The sequence below is a fragment of the Limanda limanda genome, chromosome 4, assembly GCF_963576545.1.
Source record: "Limanda limanda chromosome 4, fLimLim1.1, whole genome shotgun sequence".
Lineage (NCBI taxonomy): Eukaryota > Metazoa > Chordata > Actinopteri > Pleuronectiformes > Pleuronectidae > Limanda > Limanda limanda.
Window position 1 is genome coordinate 31,540,640 of NC_083639.1, and position 20,186 is coordinate 31,560,825.

The following is a 20,186-nucleotide window of genomic DNA, read 5'->3' on the forward strand; positions in this document are numbered from 1 at the left end:
ACTAGCCCAAGGTCAAATTTGATAACAATACCACAGAAAATTAATATTTCATATGTATAGGCGTTTTTCACAAAGGCCATTATTTGGAGACTCCAAAGGACCCTTTGTAACCATGGTAACCAACTAGACTAAAAAGGCTATTTGTAGACTCAAAATCATACTTCTGTTTAAAGGAGACAAAACCGGTCATATGGTTTAAAATTTATACGAATAAACATCTTTCATGTTTTTAGCAACATGTCGCAGTCACGACTGGGGACGTAACACGGACGCACGATGCTCTTGGACCAGCTGGACACTGTTGCGCAGTGATTTGCATGGTGCCTCTGTATCTTTTTCCCGTGAACCAACCCATTTCTGTGTTGGAAATTTCATTGGCTAAACGATACGCCAGTCATCAGAACAATCGGTTGCAATTGGCTCAGTCTTTACACGTCAGAAGAGAGGCAAGCTCTGTCGGTCAACGAGGTGTCTCAGGCTGTGGACAGCCCATGCCAGCTCCGATTGGGTCAAGTTTACATTGACAGCTCACTTGTACCAATAGGAGCTGCTAGCCACCATTTTGTTTACATGCAAACGGGAGTTAAGAGTGAAAGGACATCAAAGTTTACACGGACCTGCTGGCTGCGCTGTGGCTATGCAACAGCTGATTGTGGCTATTCTTTGATGTAATAGTGTGTTTTGGACTGATGATGTTACTGGATTGGATCGTCTGGACCTTTGGTACCAAGACCATTTTTGTTGGAATGTTATCGATCTGTGGATTAATGAAGCTTCTTTGGTGAGTCGCGTCGACTTTGTAATCGTCTGTTTTTCTACTTCCGGTCTGACTGAGACGTTGTTGTACCGGCTTTGGTGATAGGATCTTGAAATGGTTAACATTGGTCGAATCACAGGAATCTAAGCTTTCCAAAGATATGTTGCATCAGTACCTAGCTGTACGATGAAGCTCTGTAAATAACAACGTTTGACGCCTATCGGTCAACCAGCCCACCTGACAGGCTCATGTAACAGGAGCTGAAGTGAAATGAGAAGCTCTCTGACCTGGAAGGACAGCGGCGTGACGGTCTGCCACACGGTGAAGGCTTGTCGGATCGCTCTCTGCGTGTCCTTCTCGCCAACTTTGGGGGTGAAGTTGGATATGCTGCAGTAAAAATAAAAACAGAGTTTGTTATACTGCAGATATATAGAGTATATATAGAGTTAGGGTGTGTGTGTGTGTACATATATATATACATATATGGGTTAACATGATGACCAGGATGCAGTAAACAGCTGTGGTTTACGTCGGCTTCAGGAGGTACGTGCCTGTTAGAACATAAAATATCTGAGAACATGAGTGAAGATTCATAACTCTGCATGAAAATCCCTTTATAAAGCTTATTTATAAATCCAACTCTCCACCCTAAGCCCACACTGTGTGTGTGTGTGTGTGAGAGAGTGTGTGTGTGTGTGTGTGTGTGTGTGTGTGTGTATGTGTGTGTGTGTGTGTGTGTGTGTGTGTGTGTGTGTGTGTGTGTGTGTGTGTGTGTGTGTGTGTGTGTGTCACGCAGACAGATAAGTAGCAGTTGTCTGATTTGAATAAATGGTGTGGAACGATGAAACTGGCCAAATGACCTGTGGCCAAAACACGCAGATGGTGTACTGTGCCCCCCCCCCCCCCCCATCCCACACACACACACACACACACACACACACACGTCTAGCACTTCAGTTGAATATTCAGGAACACACACCCTGAGAGTTCTGCTGGGGAGTAGGAAGGTAAAGAGGAGGCGGCGTTCGGGCCAAACTCTCCCAATCTGATTTGTTTTAGTCACATGCAGGGCCGGTGTTTCCTACAGGCGACATAGGCGGTTGCCTAGGGCGCCACTCAGAGGCGCCAAAAACTGCGCCCAATAAAAAATATATATATATATATATATAAAAAAAAAATGTTTGCGCCCCCTTCTATATGTGGTATGCCCCAAAATATTGTATTTAATGACTTTAACAGTAATTAAAGATTATTCCTACTAATATACGTGATAGTCACGTGGTTTATGTTTCATTAGAGAAATCAGTAAACGACCGCAGCGCTCAGGTGGAACGTTTGGCACGGGAGCAGTTGCACCCCGGACTGTCTCTCTGGGGGGAACGTCCTCCCACATGCCCCCTGCAGTCTGGATGAGGAACTGGATGCTCCGTGACTTAATTGCTGCTGCATTCATCCTGTATTCTACGGGTCAGTAGTGGGTGGAGTCACCTACGTTAGCTCCTAAAGCTTCGCTTGATCACCACGAGTGTCATTGAGACATATTGATATCGTTTTGATTGTCTACTTAGACTGGTAAAAACTTCGCTGTGCAGTGGGACACTCGCGCCAATAGGTGGGCGGGGCTACATTCGCCTGTGTAGGTGTTTATTTTACCTGCGCGGCGTCTTGCAGGTGGGTCGAGATAGTATTTTGTTTACTTTAGACAGGGTGTAGTTCAGCTCCGACACAAACAGACTCTGTAATTAAGTCATGTATTGTTATTGTGCCTTATGAACCCAGTTATAAACCAATGTTCAATAGGTCTATATAGTAAATGTTTATATTTCTTTATGAGTGATAATGTTTGTGTAGTAAAGTGAAGTAAAGGTAAGTTAGAAAAGGTAACGATGGTGCGTGTACTGCCCATTGGTGACCTCCGCAAATCAAAAAAGTGATATTTCATGACTTCAAACTTGTTTAGTGTCTCCTAGTGTTTTCTGCTATAATTGTAGGTTAATTTGATTTACCGATGTGCTCGTCATCTCTGTCAGGTGAATTGAGAACATAATTGAGTTTTAGTCATGTAGTTTGCTTGGACTCTATAACTGTAACTGTGTTAAGTGACCAGTTTCAAGAAATGGACAGAGCCACACCAGCAACTATTCATTCCACCAATTGCACCTTTTTCTAAATTCTCAAAAACACCAGTTACCAAAATATAATTATTTAAATCACAATCCTTGAGTTATTACGTTAGAAATTAGTAAAAAGGTAAAAGTCCCCATCTGTTAAGTGCCATGCAATATCATTATAATAATAACACTCATGGCCAATGACAAAATAATTAAATGTCAGATTTTTTTTAATTATATGATCAGTGAAATATAAAATCAGTGTCTTGAAAATTATAGAGTGAAAGAATAATGTCTCAACAATACTATGTGATGCTATTTAATACTTTGTTTATTAATTTAGATACAATTTAATAACTATTATTAATTAAAGTCGATGAATACAGGCCAGTATACAGTGAACTTTGACAGTGTTTGTCTCACTCCCTCCCTCATGTCGCCAAATTTGGTGATAATTATTGAAACTGAACAAAAGAACAAGTAAGTGTTTCACAGAGTTGGTTGATTCCGATCCAACAGGATCTACCTGCTGACCTGAGTTTACCTTAACTTATTGGAACAGCCTGTGTCGTGTCATCGAACTGGTCTCAACAATGTTGTCTTTGAGAATCTTGGGTGACAAGTTGAGGTGTTTGTGTGTGTGTGTGTGTGTGTGTCTTTATTTTTTCACTGACGATGGTAGATGACTGAACTGTGAGCTGTTGTTATTTCTAAGAAAGTGCTGCTGTCGTTGGATAACACAAGTCTCTTCTCTTTGCAGTTTCAATGAAGAACGGGAGGATGCAGATAAAACCCACGTTTTTCTGCTTCCTGGGAGTGGCGACCATCGTCTTGATCATTATGAACTTCAACAGGATATCTTCTGTAAGCAATGCTGCTTTTAAAAGTCAAGGAACTATCCTGACTCCAAGAATAACATCATCATCATCATCGTCAGGAGAACCACAATAGGAGGATCCTGGGCCGTATCATGTGGCCTATCCAGGAAACTACAAATTCATCATGGACGACACACCCACGTGTAGGACCAGGTCTCCTTTCCTGGTCATGATGGTCCCGGTCGCTCCCAGGGATGTGGCGGCTCGGGACGCCATCCGAAAGACATGGGGAAGTGAGACCGTGGTTCAGGGTGTGGTGGTGGGGACGCTCTTCTTAGTGGGCCGGCCTGGAGGAGCTGATGCTGGGCTCCAGCAAGAGAAACTCATCCAGGAGAATCATCGGCACCGCGACCTGATCCAGAGCAACTTCCAGGACAGCTACCGCAATCTGACCATCAAGACCATGGTCATGCTGGAGTGGCTGGCTGCTCACTGCACCAACGCTGCTTACGTCCTGAAGATTGACTCGGACACGTTGGTCCATGTGTCCAACTTGGTCAAACTGCTGCTGGATCCCGGCACAGCCAAACAAAACTACATGTCAGGTTTGGTGTGGTGGCACAGCCCAGTTTTGAGAGACCCATTAAATAAGTTCTACCTCCCGAGAGACATTATGGCTGAGTCGGAGTACCCCCCCTATCCTCTGGGCATGGCCTACGTCATGTCCCTGGACCTTCCCAGCAAGATTCTGCAAGTCTCTGCTCAGATTAAACCGGGATTTGTCTGAAGCACCTGGGCATTTCCCCCACCGACCCCCCGGAAACCACCATGTTTATCGTCGACCCCGCCCATTCTCTGGGCCTCTGCAGCCTCTCAAAGGTCATTGCCGTGACAACGACGAGCATCACACAGATGAAGAGATACTGGCAGGCGAGCAAAGGACCAGATGCTAAATGCTGAACTTCAGATCTTGTTTTTTTAAACTGAAAGTAGTTTCTTGTGGGCGGTGGTTGGGCGACTTCATCTCATATTTAAAAATGTTTTTGTAGGCAAGAAAAATAAATGTAAGGCTTTGAAACCACAAAGTTAGTTTTTCTCAAACAGCTGACAGTTCTTAGTGTCGTTGCATGGTGGTTTATCCTGAATATGAGAAGAGACGATTTCGGTTTGGTTCAATCAAGTATTTATTTAGAAAGTAGGGGTGCAACGATTAGTCGACGTCGTCGACAAAAATCGAATTTACTAGTCGATGAATCCTTGGTGACGTCATAGCGCGTGTTTCTCGTGCCGTGCAGCGGAACTAAACGTCGTTTTACCGGAGGTGCTGATGAAAGAAGCTGAGGAGTGAGCCATCTCGCTCCCTTCCTATCTCTGAAAGTCGCGCATGTGCAATAGCGACAAAACACGGTCCAATGTCGGCGTCCGCTGCCGCGCGCAGTCGCGCACCAGGAAGTAAAAAGTTCGGGAGAACTTCACCCGTAACATGGCCCGAGAAAAACTACCTGCAGTATCTGTACAGCGGACCTGCTCTCCATGGAAGCAGGACACGTGCATGTGAGGAGGAGGAGTCACGTGTGACTTCGTAACGGAGACGATGCGGACTCGCCTCCGTCAGATGTTATATATAAACGTATATACCTGCGCGCAGGATTCTAGCATCCATTACAAAAATATGGTTTAAACTTTTTATTAACGAGTTTAAAAGCGTAATGTTATCCTATTGCCTGACAAACGTCTTGTTTTAATCAAAATGATTTAGTCTGAAGAAGAATGTAGTTTCGTTTGTTGATGTTTTTTTAATGTTATTTTCCCTGTCCTTTTTGTTAACATGAAAAATGGATACTTGAATTTTAATTTATTTTTAGTACCAGCACTTGGCCTGTTCTTGGTTCACAGTAAAAAGGGAAACTTTAATTTAAATTAATATTTTTTATTAGCACTTTGCCTGTCCTTGGTTTTAATGGACAAAAACTTGATTTTTCTTTGCTTTTGTGTCAACAGTACCCTTATATGCAGCAAAGTTTATTAAAAGACATTTTTGTTAATGAAGTCACAATCTTTATTGTCTTTATTTTCAGTCATCACATGCCTCGAACAACCTCAGGCTAAATTTAAAAGCTGCTTGCTAAATAATAGCAATTGAGAATTTGTGTCATTCATAATCCGATTAGTCGATTAATCGTTTCAATAATCGGTGACTAATCCACTATCAGAATAGTCGTTAGTTGCAGCCCTATTAGAAAGCAATGGAAAGGTATGAACAGCAAAACGATGGGCACACAACACACTGCCCGGCCCTCTAGCAGCACCGTTTTTCAACTATTTTTTTCGGGGGGGGTGGGGGGGACAGGAGTGAAGCTTGCATGGAGCACCAAAAGTGCTAGGGCCGCCCCTGTGTAGCGCAGTGATTCTCTGTATGGTGCGCCCCACCGGAGCAGCGCGGAGGCATAACAGGCGCGCGACCGGGAGGAGAGAATGAGGCGGATCTAATATTATAGCCGAACTAATGTTTTGACGACTGCACCTCTTTAACGGCGGAGCAGTAATCAAATCGCTCTTTAGCCGTAGCCAGGGGTCTGCAACCCACGGCTCTGCAGCCCCTCTGCAGTGGATCCTGTGCAGTGTTGTGCCTGTCGCGCATATTTTTCACGAACAGTGAACTTTACGATCAGTTTTCATATGTTGAACGTGCACGTTAGGGAACGTCATCCACTCTGTGCAGCATCTACCACTGCAGTGACAATTGCCTTGCCTTTTTTTTTACTCAGTAACGGATGTGTAATTTTCAATGTAGCGAAGTACAATACTTCGCTTAAAATCTACTTAAGTAAAAGTAAAATTACCCATTTCAAAAACTACTCAAAAAATTACAAAGTACACGAAAAAACTACTCAATTACAGTAACGTGAGTAAATGTAATTTGTTACTTTACACCTCTGGAAGTAAGTAAGTAAAGAGACACCATCATAATTGAATGTAAGTTTTATGCACTTTAAAATGCAGTTACACTCAGAGAAATGCTTGTACTTGAAATTGTGTTTAATTTGAATAAGATTCAGTCTGGATGAGGAACTGAAGGCTGCATGTCGTTATTGCTGCTCCATTCATGCTGTATTCTACAGATAGACTTTGTTGCTGTGGTATTAACATTAGGGTAAAATGAGCCAAAAATCGAAAACGGTGTTGTCAAAACATGCTAGCACATTGAGGCTTATGGTAAGAGTGTGTGTCCAAGCAACTTCGACGAAGAAAGAAATCGTTTTATGAGTTTACGTGGAAAACCGTTTTGAAAATTTTTTTTTTTTTTGGGGGGGCGCCAGGAGTGAAGCTTGCCTAGAGCGCCAAATGTGCTAGGGCCGGCCCTGGTCACATGTACAGGGGTCATGTGATCAGAGACTGAAGAATCAACAACGTCCAATCAGCAAGAGGTTGTGAGCGTCTACGTCATCATTAAACATCCAAGTTTTTTGTCTTTATTTACGTCTTCTGTGCTGATCAAAATAGATTCATCTATTTTCTATTCCAGTGAGGTTTCTACATTTGCTTCACCTCAGCTCCTCCTCAAGTGAAGAACAACGTCGCTGAAGCATCGACACAGAAGTCGAACATCTTTCTTCTCAGCGTCTCTTGTTTCCCTTCACTCAGTTTTGTTCCCTGTTTCTCGACAGTCGGTCTTTTTTCTCTCCCCGTCCTGAGGCATCAGAGGAGTTCTGTGTTTAGCGATGCTCAGTTGTGTAATCTTGAAGCTTCAGCGTCTCTCAGTGATGATTCACGAGCCTGAAACTCCTCTCGATGCGTCTCTTTGCATTCGAATCGTTTCCATGTGGTTTGTGGGGTAGGATGTTTGTCAGATGTAAACGTGTATCACAGGATAAAATACGTTCCACCGTATGTTGTGGAAACTGTTAAACACAACTTGTGGTTTTAGAAGACATCATGTTGTTTTTATGTCTTCACAGTAACATCTCCTGTCGTGCCTCAAGATGAAATGCTGCTGTGACAACAAAGAGCTGCAGAAATATTGATCACTGCAGGTGTGAGGTCGTTTGCACTCGACCTCGTTTGCACAAATCTTCTTGGTCTAAAAAAACCCATTAACCTGTTTAATGCCCTGGAACCGAACCTCTGGCCGTGTGCATCGTAAACACTCTGGTGTCCAGGCAGCTTCCTCCAAAATATCAGCTGAGGCAAATTAGCTTCATGTGAGAGCAACTCACGGGAGGCGGAGTCGCCTCGGAAGACGCTTCGACTCCGAGGAAGAACAATTAAGTTCAAAACGATTATATTTAGGAGAGTAATGAAAAGTGGCGGCAGAGCTGAAGACAACACGGAGCTGAGGTGAAACATGACGAAGGCCATGTGATGAGTAATGCACGAGAACTGCGATGCATTCAGGGTCTCGTGGGACCTATAAAGCCCTGAGTGGGGGGGTTCGGAGGAGAAGGAGGAGAGAAAAGGAGACAGAGAGGAGGCTGAAAACTAGAATAGCAAATAACTTGTTGTGAATATCTCACTGTTCTGCTGGAAACAGGAGAAGATACAGAAAAAACGATCAAACAGGTTAAAGATAAGAAAACCAGAACTCGGCTGTGGCTCTCACACCTAAACTGAAGTCCAGATACTTTCCACAAATTTTTGGTGACAACACAAATGTCCCAGACAGTTTCTCCAAAAGGAAGTAATGAAGTACTCTCAGTACTTTACTTTTTCTGAACACTCATAGTTAATCGCTCGACAACCTTTTAAAAACAGGGGATGCAGAGGAGGACACACGGAGGAGAAAGGGTGGTTTACAAATTTTACACGTTTACACTGAAGCTGCTGAAAACACATGGAGAGTTGTTCACTAAAGCTCAGGTGGAGTAGAAGAAGGAGTGAGACGGAGAGGAAGAAAAGCAGGAGAGAATAAAGTGTGCAGAGAGATCTGGGATGTGTTCGATATCTCTAATCTGCTTCAGACCTGCAGACGACCACGTGGAGCGAGCTGCTGGTGGGATGGTCACATGGTGCAGCCGAGGCTTCCACTGTACAACCACACCATGAAGCTGGAGGAGCCGACGTGGAAAGAGGAGTGGGAGGATGAGATGTGAGATGCACTCCGGGTCCCGTGGGACGCAGATCATTTACATTAGGCCGAGCAACGTTCAGACCGGGAGAGAGAAGGAGGGAGAGACCCCAGCAGCCAGGGAGAGGACAGGGAGCAGTGGATGGATCAATGGATAAATGGATCAATGGATGGATACCTGTACGAGATCTTCTTATCTCTCCATTTCTGTCCCGTCAGGGCGTAGCGTTTATTCCTCTGCCGGCGGCTGGTGTGAGGATGATCCGGGACGCCACAGCGAGGTCTCCTCATCCACCTGAACACAACCCAATCTCAACTTATTTTTCAAAACTCAGGACTTCTACGCAAACGGCAAAAACTCAACACGTTAGGGTCCGAAGCTTCGGAGGATTCTCAGTCTGTGGGGTATTAACCTCTACAACCGTTAAGGTGAATGAAAGCAAACAGATCACTGAGGCTGTGAGTTAACGGCAGAAGGTTCAACACAGAAAGAAACGATCCATCTTCGATTTCACACAGATGTCAATTAGTGGTGGGGGGAAAAATCGATTCTGTTAAGTATCGCGATATTTTGCGCGCGCGATTATATCGATACTGTAAAACAAAGTATTGCAATATTTTTTTTTTTTTTTTATTATTTTTTTTTTAACAATTATATATGTAGCAGCCCCTGGTTGGCAAAGCCTGACGAGGGGAGTTTCAGAGTTTAAAAGATACCTCGTGTGTTCTCCACTGCAGGAGATCTAGTAACGGCCCAGAGGAACTTTAACATCTGAGCATGTTGACCAACTCCTTTTTCTGAACAAAAATACTAATATTCCCAAATGAATTTAACATTTTGGGTCATGACCTTGCAGCCAACTGGACTGGACTCTAGTAGTACACATTTTTGTTTATTTTTCTCAGTTTGATTGAAGCTCTAGGTTACTCTTATATTATATGATTATTCTCAGGTTTATGTTACTCTATTATGTCTGCTTTATGTTACTGTATTTAAATAATTGTAAGTTATGTGCTGGGAGCTCAGTGTTCATGTGAGAGGTCTCCTATTCAGAAAATAATTACAAAGGTCCTGTGTCCTGAATGTTCAAGGACAAAGTTTTTGCACTTCAGTTAATGTGTAGAAGACAATGTTGTTCACAGAATTAAATTGAGCAGTCTAATTTTCCTCATTTTTTGTAATGCCTTCGAATAATATGGGGGACATGAATCGCAATATATCGCAGAATCGAATCGCAATACTTTCAGTATCGCAATATATCGCAGAATCACAATACTATTGAATCATGGCCCAAATATCGCAATACTATTAAATCGTCACATTTTTGCCAATTCCCAGCCCTAATGTAAATGCAGCGTTTGTACAGTAATGAAAAACCTGCGTAATTGAATGTAACATTTTGGAAAGGTTGTTCTCACTCTATGGTCGTCTCATCCAGGACGCCCGTCACAGGAATCCCATAGAAGCGCTGCATGGCGGCCACAGCCGACTGCATGGCCTTCTCCTGCCGCAGGTCGGAGGTGCGCACGTCGTGAGGCAGCAGGTAACCGTAGTTCTTCAGCCAGGTCTGAGGAGGAAGAGGAGAAGGAGAGATGAGTTCATCGATTATAAACCAGTCTCTTGACCTGCAGGATGAACAGAGTTCTGACTGAATCCTGCTGATGTCCGTGACCCCGGACGATGAACGACAGAAACGTTCCCCACGAAGAAACACCTCATGAAATATTAAAGTCATTTTTCCAGTCAGGACTAAAAGCTCACTCTCCACAAAAAGCCTCTTCACTGGAGCGATCGTCACATCTCGACAAGCCGCGAATCGACTTCATCTGAGAGCGTCACTCATTTTTGTTTTCGTCAGTTTTGTCTTCAATCATGTCGCAGACTCAGCGTCTCCGAAGACAAAGACCGAGACACCAGCAGCTCGGTGACTGGCAGCTGTTCAACTCAATAACATCTGACATATCAATATAAAATCACTCACAACAAACCAGAGCTGGAGCCAGTTTGAGTTAATGCTTTAATTTCTAAAGGTTGTTTGTGATTTTATTTCATATTTGTTGTTTTAAGAGAATACTTCATTAATCGTTGTCTTTACTCACGAGGTCAATGCTAACGTGACGAGCTAACAGCTGATTCAGCTCGATTCGCTCTGTGGGACGACTCCCGAGTCACAAACACTCAACAACAACAGTCGACCTGCACACTCTCTCTGCAGAGGAGGACGAGCAGAGGAAGAAGAAGAGGAAACAGTGGGACCACAAAATGAAGGAGGATAAAAACAGACTCGGGCTGAGGGAAGGAGACGAGAGACGATGGACTCATCGGGCATGTCAGAGAGAAACTGAGAGATCCAAATCCACAAGTTTTTCATATGATTGTTGTCATGACGCTGTAAATTATCTCTTTGCAACGCTGTCGTCTCTTTAATGTGACGGAGAGAGACAAATGAAAACAATGGAGCTAAACGAGGAGGTGTGTGTGGGGGGGGGGTCAGGGGGGGGCTGAGTCCTTCTCTACTCATTAATTTTTCAAAGTGTGCTGCAGCTTCACGCCGCTGAGGGACGTGAGGACTCATCTCTTCCTCTTCAGCAGATAAAGGTTATGAAGTTGAAATAATGTCACATGTTTGTGAGGAACATGGGTCATAGCGCCACCTGGTGGTTCAAACAGGATCCATGTCTACGTAGATTTAAGTGTTTCTGACGTCTGTACAGCTCCCGAGACATCGCGTCAGGCCGGACAATATTTGCGTGAAAATAGAATAACGTCTGGATTCTCAAGACGATGAACACAAAGTGAGATCAGCTGTTGTGTATTTATCGTGGTTCACTTCATCCATGAGCTGCACCGACTGAACCTGGTGTTCCTGCTCAACACAGTAGCTGTGTTGATAAGATCTGATCTAATCTGATTTGAATCCCAACTGTAAATGTGAACATGACGTGCCCCCCCCCCCCCATCGAGATGAAAGACTTCACCACAAAGCGACCAAAGGGTTCGTGCACGGAGACATGAAACCCTCAAAGAACACGGAAATCACAAAGATGAATAAATAAAAGTCGAAAATGTGGAAATGAAGAGAAATGACACGCCCTCGACCAATCAGGAGTGAGTCTCACCTGTCAATCATCACGTCTCCGCCTGTTTTCATATCATCAAATAACTGATTCAAACCAAACGGATCAGAAACTTTTGAACAAACTTCAGAGAGAAAAGCACGAGTTGAAATGACAGAAACATCTTTCAACGTTTATTTAACGTCTACTTTGATTCTTTAGTTAGTTTGGTTCATGTCCCGTCATATTAGTCGGAGATGTTTGGAAGTTAAATTTGTCTCTTTGACCCGATAAGACGGACGAGACTCGGCAGAGCACGGAACACATGATGAGACGGACGCAGATTTAAAAACGTGAACGAGCTCCACTGAAAACATGAAGGACGTCAACATGCAGCTCATTAAATCTGCTGAAGACGTGAAGTTTGTGTGTTCAGCGCCATCTTGGTTCTTTTAAAACCAGATGTAACCATATTGGGAGGAGCAGGGGGTGGAGCCTCACTAGGAGCTCAAGGACACGCCCACATACACCTGCCACCTAAAGTGAGACGTAGAGTCACTTTCTATAGAAACTACCAGAGGAGTCGCCCCCTGGTGGTCACTACACAGAAGACAGGATTCAGACCTGAAGTCTACGTCCATTTTAATAAACAGTGTTTCACTATTTAATGAAAGGAGAGAGAGAGAGAGAGAGAGAGAGAGAGAGAGAGAGAGAGAGAGAGAGAGAGAGAGAGAAAGGTGAAGAACCAGGAGTCCGGACACTGAACTGCTCAGCTCATCACACTGTGTGTGTTCACTGTCATTTCTGTCGACACACACACGATGACTCAGACCTTCATGAAAATCATTATCTCCTACTTTTAAAAATGACGACAATAAATCTACATAATACTTCAGTTTACATCCTACAAAGCATTCTGGGAGCTGTAGTTTCCAAACCTGGAGCAGGACCATCCCTCAAATAGAAGATTAAGGCTCATATACCACACACACAGACACACACACACACACACACACACACACAAACACACACACACACACAGTTTCTTGTGGTGGTGTCATGTGAAACCCTTCTGAAGAACACACAGGTGGGACTGATGGACTCGCAGCTATGACCTCATGTCAGTGGTGTCCTATAACACTCCACACACACACTGACACACACACAGATACACCCACCCCACAGGTCTGCAGCTACATGCTGTAAGACCATAAACGATCAATGACTGCCAGGATATGGATGATGTAAGGCCACTGACACACACACACACACACACACAAACACACACACACACACACACACACACACACACACACAAAATCAATTTCAAAATATAATTTCCTTCGTTGGGTCAATAAGTTGATGGAGAGAAGCAAAGAAAAACAGGAGGAGAGAAAAACAAAGACAAGTGGAGTCAGACTGACTGTCTCAACAAAACAAATACCTGACGACTTTACTTTACTTTACTTTACTTTACTTTACTTTACTTTACTTTACTTTACTTTACTTTACTTTACTTTACTTTATTTTACCAGGAATGTCCCACTGAGATACAATAGAAGCAGGAATCCCTCTGGTGAAGATGGAAATAACTTAACTGCCCTAAAACTAAATGTGGTTCCCGCTGTGTAGTAACATGTTGTGAGTCTGTAACACAACGCTGAACAAGTGGAGGAGACGAGTGCAGGTCTGAAGACAACGTGTGAGGAGCAGCCGGGCGTCCTCTCAGAGCTCAGCTGCAGGCACGGGACGGAATTCAATTCACATCTGGGTGTGGAATCGTTTCCTCCTCCTGTGGCACCACAGATAAGATCCTCACAAATGAAGGAAAGAAATCTTGCAAAAGAAGTAGGATCTATTTGTTTAAACCCAGCGGAATATCTATTATAATCCAGCAGCAAATGAAAATGTGACTGAATCGCTGTGACAAGTGTTTCAGTCAAAACAAAGATGTAAACGGTGAGAGTGAGAGTAACCAGTAACGTTCATGACTCTGATATGAAGTATGAAAAAACGTCCTCGCTATGAACTGCTAACGTTACATCGAAACAACAGATGTGAATTAATTATTATTCAGTCTGTTTGAGTTATACAACTTATTACAATAATCAATCTGAACATGAGCAGAAGATGTTCATGGTACAATCCTCTCGTCAAATGCACGATGACAAGTCTTTATTTGTGTGTGTGTGTGTGTGTGTGTGTGTGTGTGTGTGTGTGTGTGTGTGTGGGCGGACCAGAAAGACAATGGCTAGAGTGAAGGAAAGTGAAGAGAGAGAACTACAGAGAGAGTGAGGGATGAATAAAGAGGAAGGAGAGTGAATCAGGACAAAGCTTAAGACGACTGGTAACAGCCATGAATACTGAGCTGCCTGCAGAGTGTAGACACACACAGACACACACACAGACAGACACACACACAGACACACACACACACACACAGCACTGATCCTGTAGCCTCATTAAGTCCAGCTCTCAGGTGTAATGTTGTGTTTAAAGACGCCGCGGCTCCGTCAGCTTTCACGAGGATATTTGATGTATTTCTTTGTTTCAGAGCCGTCATCACCAGCAGATGGAATCAAATCAAAGTGTTTTTATTCTCCAGGCCTGCAGTCCATCACAGTTCACCATCAAATCAGCTGCTGCCAGACATCGTCCCCCCCGAGCCCAGCTGAGGCGTTCACCCACCGACCAATAAGATTAAAGACACAATCCACCACTTATTAACCGACCATTCCTCATCGTGTCTGTTCATCTGTCCAGAAATCTGTCGGATTTAATATCTCCAGAACTGTTCATCTTCTCTGGTTCACACCGGACGTGTGTACTCGTAGCAGTTCAGTGAAGTGCAGTGGGAGATTTGGTGCAATTTAACACGTGATGCTTTTAATATTAATAACAGTTTATAAACAGTCTGTATCAGTATGGGGGGGGGCGGAGCAGTTTTTATGATTTGATTCTTTATATTTCATAACATCGGACAGAGAAACAGACATTTACGATTGTCCCAGCTGCTGCAAAAACATTCACTGGATCACTTCCTCTTCAGCAATTTGTCTTCAAAGCAAAAGCTCAACGTTTGTTTAGCCGCTGTAACGCTTTCTATCAAGCTGAAGTGCAGAGCTTTTATTTTGAAAAGTTGTGATGAACCAGGTAGGATGAACACAAAGTTTTCTTTGACCTCGTTAAATTATGATGTTGAAAGAAAGAAACAGCAGATAAATGTGCTTGAGTAAAGAGCAGCAGCATCTTGGTGTATTTTACTCATATTTCTTATATATTTGTATTTTCTACTTTATTATATCATTATATTTGACACTTCCCCTGAGCTCTCTCGTCTAACTCATTATCTAATCTAATAAATATGGCTCGATGCTGTATATACACACGTCCACTCTTATTCGTACATTCTCTTTTTAAATGTAGTTTGTTGTTAATGTGTCTTGAATTGTCAACGTGGACGATACAGTGTGTTTGAAATCTTCTCTCTGTGAAACTCTGCATCGTTAAAGCCCAGCGTCCCAGCTGGTTTCACACATGCACGTGATTCACATGTCGCTTCACAGAGAAACAGCACGGACATGACGTCTGCATCGGGCCTCACAAGTCCCAGTCTCCTCCCAGATGATCAGCTGCCATCATCTCCCAACACACACACACACACACACACACACACACACACACACACACACACACACACACACACACACACAAACATGAGTGGGACAGAAACTCAGAGCACCAGTACACAACAGATCTGTTACATGTCTGCGTCCCTGTGGCTCACCAGCGTCTCTCAAACACAACAACAGAGGACGACCTGCAGCAAACCTTCACAGAGACAAACCCACAAACAACAAAGAGGTTTCATCATCAGTCGCTCGCGCTCGGCCCCAGAAACACGCTCCGTCTTTGTTGTTGCTCTGAACCTTTGATTCAGGAGAACAGGAGGCGAGAGAGTGAGCATCGTCGAGCCAACACTCACGTGGTCGCACAAAGACACCGTGAGGCTGAGTGTGTCTTCACTGCGAGGAGGAACAACAGAGGAACAACGAACGACAACCGCTCCCGAGTCACGAGTAGCTGTCAGTAAAAGATCATTTCTCGTGTTACTGTTTGTCTGAAGCTGCTTTGAGGAGATGCACATATTTGAAGATGGAACAACTTTGATTCCATTTGAGCGTGAAAGATTAAAATTAGCTCCACTGACGAGACTATTTCGAAATAATTTCAAAGGATTTAACTAATCAATCTTCATCCTTTCTCAGAAGAGCCGTGGTCTGAGGAACCTTTCACACCTGCTAGTCTGGTTCAGTGTGAACGAGTCCTCACTAAACGTGTCTTTCTTTAAAGATTCACCAGATTTCAAGATGATCTTAACAAATTCATCAGCAGATATTTGCTGATTACATCAAATCAGAAACCAAATCCTCCCTCGTGTGATTTTGCAAATAGTCGGATTTTCTTTGTTTTGAATTCCTTTGGACATTAAATGCGATTTATGGTCATTTTTCTCAGTCTCTGTTATTTCTGTTGAGATATTGATCAGCGGATGAATCAATAAAGAGAAGAAGCGTGGTGAATTCCTCTCCTCAGACGCTGGAACAGATCCGTCAGCCGGAGGATTTCACTCCTTCTGGAACGTTTTGCAATCGAAGCTTGAACTGGTGTGTAGACACTGCAGTGCATGTGTGCGACGCCACATTAGCACGACGTGCAGCAACAACAGCACGGGTGGGGGGGGATTATGACTTCACAGGGTGAAGAACCAGGCTGGGTGACAACATCTCGTCCTTTGTGCGGCACCATGACAGACCCGGCTGTGAGCAGGAGCTTCCTTTGTCTGGATGAAAGTGTCTCAAGCAACACAAACACAACCTAACGCCACTGATCGCCTCATCACAACATCTGCAGCGAGGCAACAAAGCAACACAACATGTGTGCGTTCCGACAGGAGAGGATCTTCACCTCCTTCACCTCCTTCACCTCCTTCACCTCCTGAAGACACTTCACCACGAGCATCGTCTCTCCACCACACACTCGTTCCCACATCAACTCAGAACTTTCTCTTCTCGGCAAAAGAATATTTCTTCAATTTTTAAAGAGTGCATCTGCCTGCACCTCCTCCCCTCTTCTCCTCCTCTCCTCTTCTCCTGTCCTCCTCCTCTCCTCCTCCTGCCATCGCCATAAATTATGGAGGGAGGCTATATTTGGAGCCAGTGAAGAAGGGAGAGAGGGAGAGAGGGAGGAGAGGTGGTGGTGGGGGGGGGTTGCTTTGTTCATATGAAAGCAGCTCTCTCTCCCTCTCTCAGGTTCACTTCAATGATCTGAGCCAAGTGTCTCCTGCAGCCACTGAGGAGGCAACACACATGTGCAGCATCGACAACACAACACAATAACCAGCCCCCCCCCCCCCACACACACACACAAACACACACACACACACACACACACACACCCTCCTCCTGCCCATGCCCACAGTGAGACATGAGGTCCACTGGTTTCACTGGAGAAGGTTCCGAGGTTCAGGAAACAAAAGATCAGAGCGAGAGTCTGAGGCTCTGTTCATTTATTCATCTCCCACTGAATCTTTCATTTCCATGAGCCTCCTCACAGAGAGAGGGAGAGAGAGGGAGGGAGGGAGGGAGGGAGAGAGAGAGAGAGGGGGAGAGAGAGGGAGAGAGGGAGAAAGAGAGAGAGAAAGAGAGAGAGAGAGAGACACACACACACACAGAGAGAAGGAGAGAGATGGAGAGAGAGAGAGCGAGAGAGGCAGACAGAGAGAGAGGGAGAGAGATAGATAGAAAGAAAGGGGAAAGAGAATGAGAGAGAGAGGGAGAAAGAGAGAGAGAGAGAGAGATAGAAAGAAAGGGGAGAGAGAATGAGAGAGAGAGAGGGAGAGAGAGAGAGAGAGAGATAGAAAGAAAGGGGAGAGAGAATGAGAGAGAGAGAGAGAGAGAGGGAGAGAGAGAGAGAGAGAGAAAGAGAGAGAGACACACACACAGAGAGAGAAGGAGAGAGATGGAGAGAGAGAGAGCGAGAGAGGCAGACAGAGAGCGAGGGAGAGAGATAGATAGAAAGAAAGGGGAAAGAGAAAATGAGAAAGAGGGAGAAAGAGAGAGCGAGATAGAAAGAAAGGGGAGAGAGAATGAGAGAGAGAGGGAGAGAGAGAGAGAGAGATAGAAAGAAAGGGGAGAGAGAATGAGAGAGAGAGAGAGAGAGAGAGAGAGAGAGTGAGAGGGAAAATGGAGAGGCGCATAAAAACATCCCGAGGAGCGCACGACTCCAAGCTGCGAGAGAGAGAGAGAGGGGGGGGGGGGGTGCATCCTCTCCAGGTGACGGTGTTTGGATGGATGGATGGAGGGATGGATGGATGGAGGGGGGATGGATGGATGGATGGATGAAGAGATGGATGGATGGATGAAGAGATGGATGGATGGAGGGATAGATGGACCGAGGGATGGATGGATGGAGGGATGGTGGGATGGAGGGATGGTGGGATGGATGGAGGGATGGATGGATGGAGGGATGGAGGGGGGGGCACTCACCTCCACGATGAACGTCTTCTCTTCTCCACACACAGAAACGACCCAGAGCAGCAGCGGGAGGTAGCAGGTTGTTTTCCAGCAGATTCCTCCCGTTCTCCTCCTCCTCCTCACTCCTCCTCCTCCTGCACCTCCTCCTCCTCCTCCACCTCCTCCTCCTGCACCTCCTCCTCCACCTCCGGTCGCCATGGCCGTGTCCCCGGTGTCGCCCCCCCTTCCAGACTCGTTTTACCGGAGGAATCGGTCCGCGCGCTGCAGCCTCATCCCTCTCTCTTCCCCGGTGCGCGCGCGTGTGTGCGGGTGCGTGTGTTGTCTCTCACCCTGACGAGCGCCCACTGCGCAGACTCAGTAGAGCTGGGAGAGAGAGAGAGGGGGAGGGAGAGAGAGAGAGAGAGAGAGAGAGAGAGAGGGGGGGGGGAGAGAGAGAGAGAGAGAGAGAGGGAAGAGAGAGAGAGAGAGAGGGTCGGAGGGAGCGAGAGAGAGAGAGAGAGAGGTGAGAGAGAGACAGAGGGAGAGGGGGGGGAGAAGGGAGGAAGAGAGACGGAGACAGACAGAAGGAGAGAGAGAGAGTAAGGGAAGGTGGAGAGAGGGAGAGAGAGAGAGAGAGGGTCGAAGGGAGGGAGAGAGAGAGACAGAGAGAGCGAGAGAGTGAGTGAGGGAGGGTGGAGAGAGGGAGAGAGAGAGAGAAAGAGAGAGAGAGAGGGTCGAAGGGAGGGAGAGAGAGAGAGGGTCGAAGGGAGGGAGGGTCGGAGAGAGAGAGAAAGAGAGAGAGAGGGTTGAAGGGAGGGAGAGAGAGAGAGAGAGAGAGGGTCAGAGGGAGAGAGAGAGGGTCAGAGGGAGTGAGGGAGAGAGAGGGTCGGAGGGAGGGAGCGAGAGGGAGAGGGAGGGAGGGAGGGAGAGAGAGAGAGAGAGACAGATATAGATTTATGGATGAACAGATATATTTTAGTTGTGAAATGAAAATGTGTCTGAACTTTGACCAGAGAAGAGATTTGTGAGTTCAGGTCTCTGACACCTCCTCCTCTTCTTCCTCTCTCCACCTTTTCTCCCTCAAACTTCTCCTCTTCTCTTTGACCCTGTGTTCTCTCCATCCTGATGTCTCCTCGCTCGCCCCCTTGTCTCCTTCCAGACGCTCAGGTTTACACCTCCCTCTCTCTCCTGCTCAGCTACAACACCTCCTGTTTCTTGGGTTGTGAATCGATGATGGAATGTACGTCCTGAACACGAGAGAGATTCCTCATGTCTTCGAGTTTGAATAGTTGTTTGTCTCGTGACCGTGAAACACTGACGCCTGATTGGTCCTGACTCCCCCTGTGACCGATAGGACACGTGGACCAGCGGACTCCCTGCTGGGTTCAGGACTCTAACTGTGGCTTTCTGTAATGGCCTGTTACACAAGCCTTTAAAAGGCAACACATGGTAGTTGTTTATGGTTTCATCAGGTGTTAGAGGCCCTGTAGCGCCCCCTACAGACACAGGCAGAGTATAACCGGTCTGTCTGTGTCACTTGGATCACTGCATGTAGTCTATGTGTGTGTGTGTGTAGTCAGTGTGTAGTCAGTGTGTGTGATGAACACGACTCTCATGCTTATTCAGGACTCTAACAAACGTTTTCTTGATTTTTTAAATAAAAGACGTGATCGTATCATTTTTTGTTGTTTATTATTATCATTATTTTTGCTTCATGCAAATCCTGTTTAAAATTGCAATAGTTATTTAAAATTCGCTGCAAAAAAATGCAAAAAAAACTTCCAGTTCTGTGATTCTTCATCATGTGTTTAAGCTCAGAATTGAGATCACTTATTTTTAAGTGATCTCTGCTTATATATATGT

General features: G+C 45.1%; 1 protein-coding gene across 3 annotated transcripts in view; it reads right to left on the reverse strand.

Moving 5' to 3' along the window:
- mmp24 (matrix metallopeptidase 24) overlaps positions 1-18,560 on the reverse strand; it is a 39,871-nt gene extending 21,311 nt beyond the window's left edge. Inside the window, exons 1-5 of one of the 3 annotated variants that reach the window (XM_061069897.1) lie at positions 18,530-18,560; positions 18,357-18,493; positions 10,171-10,319; positions 8,930-9,046; positions 1,045-1,144 (exon numbers count right to left, since the gene is read on the reverse strand). In XM_061069897.1, the coding sequence (XP_060925880.1) occupies positions 1,045-1,144; positions 8,930-9,046; positions 10,171-10,319; positions 18,357-18,493; positions 18,530-18,542 (516 nt within the window). In that variant the 5' untranslated portion in view covers positions 18,543-18,560. Of the gene's footprint in view, positions 1-1,044; positions 1,145-8,929; positions 9,047-10,170; positions 10,320-18,356; positions 18,494-18,517 lie in introns of all 3 variants that reach the window. The other 2 variants (XM_061069896.1, XM_061069895.1) reach the window with 2 other exon arrangements.
- Between the last annotated feature and the right edge of the window lie 1,626 nt (positions 18,561-20,186).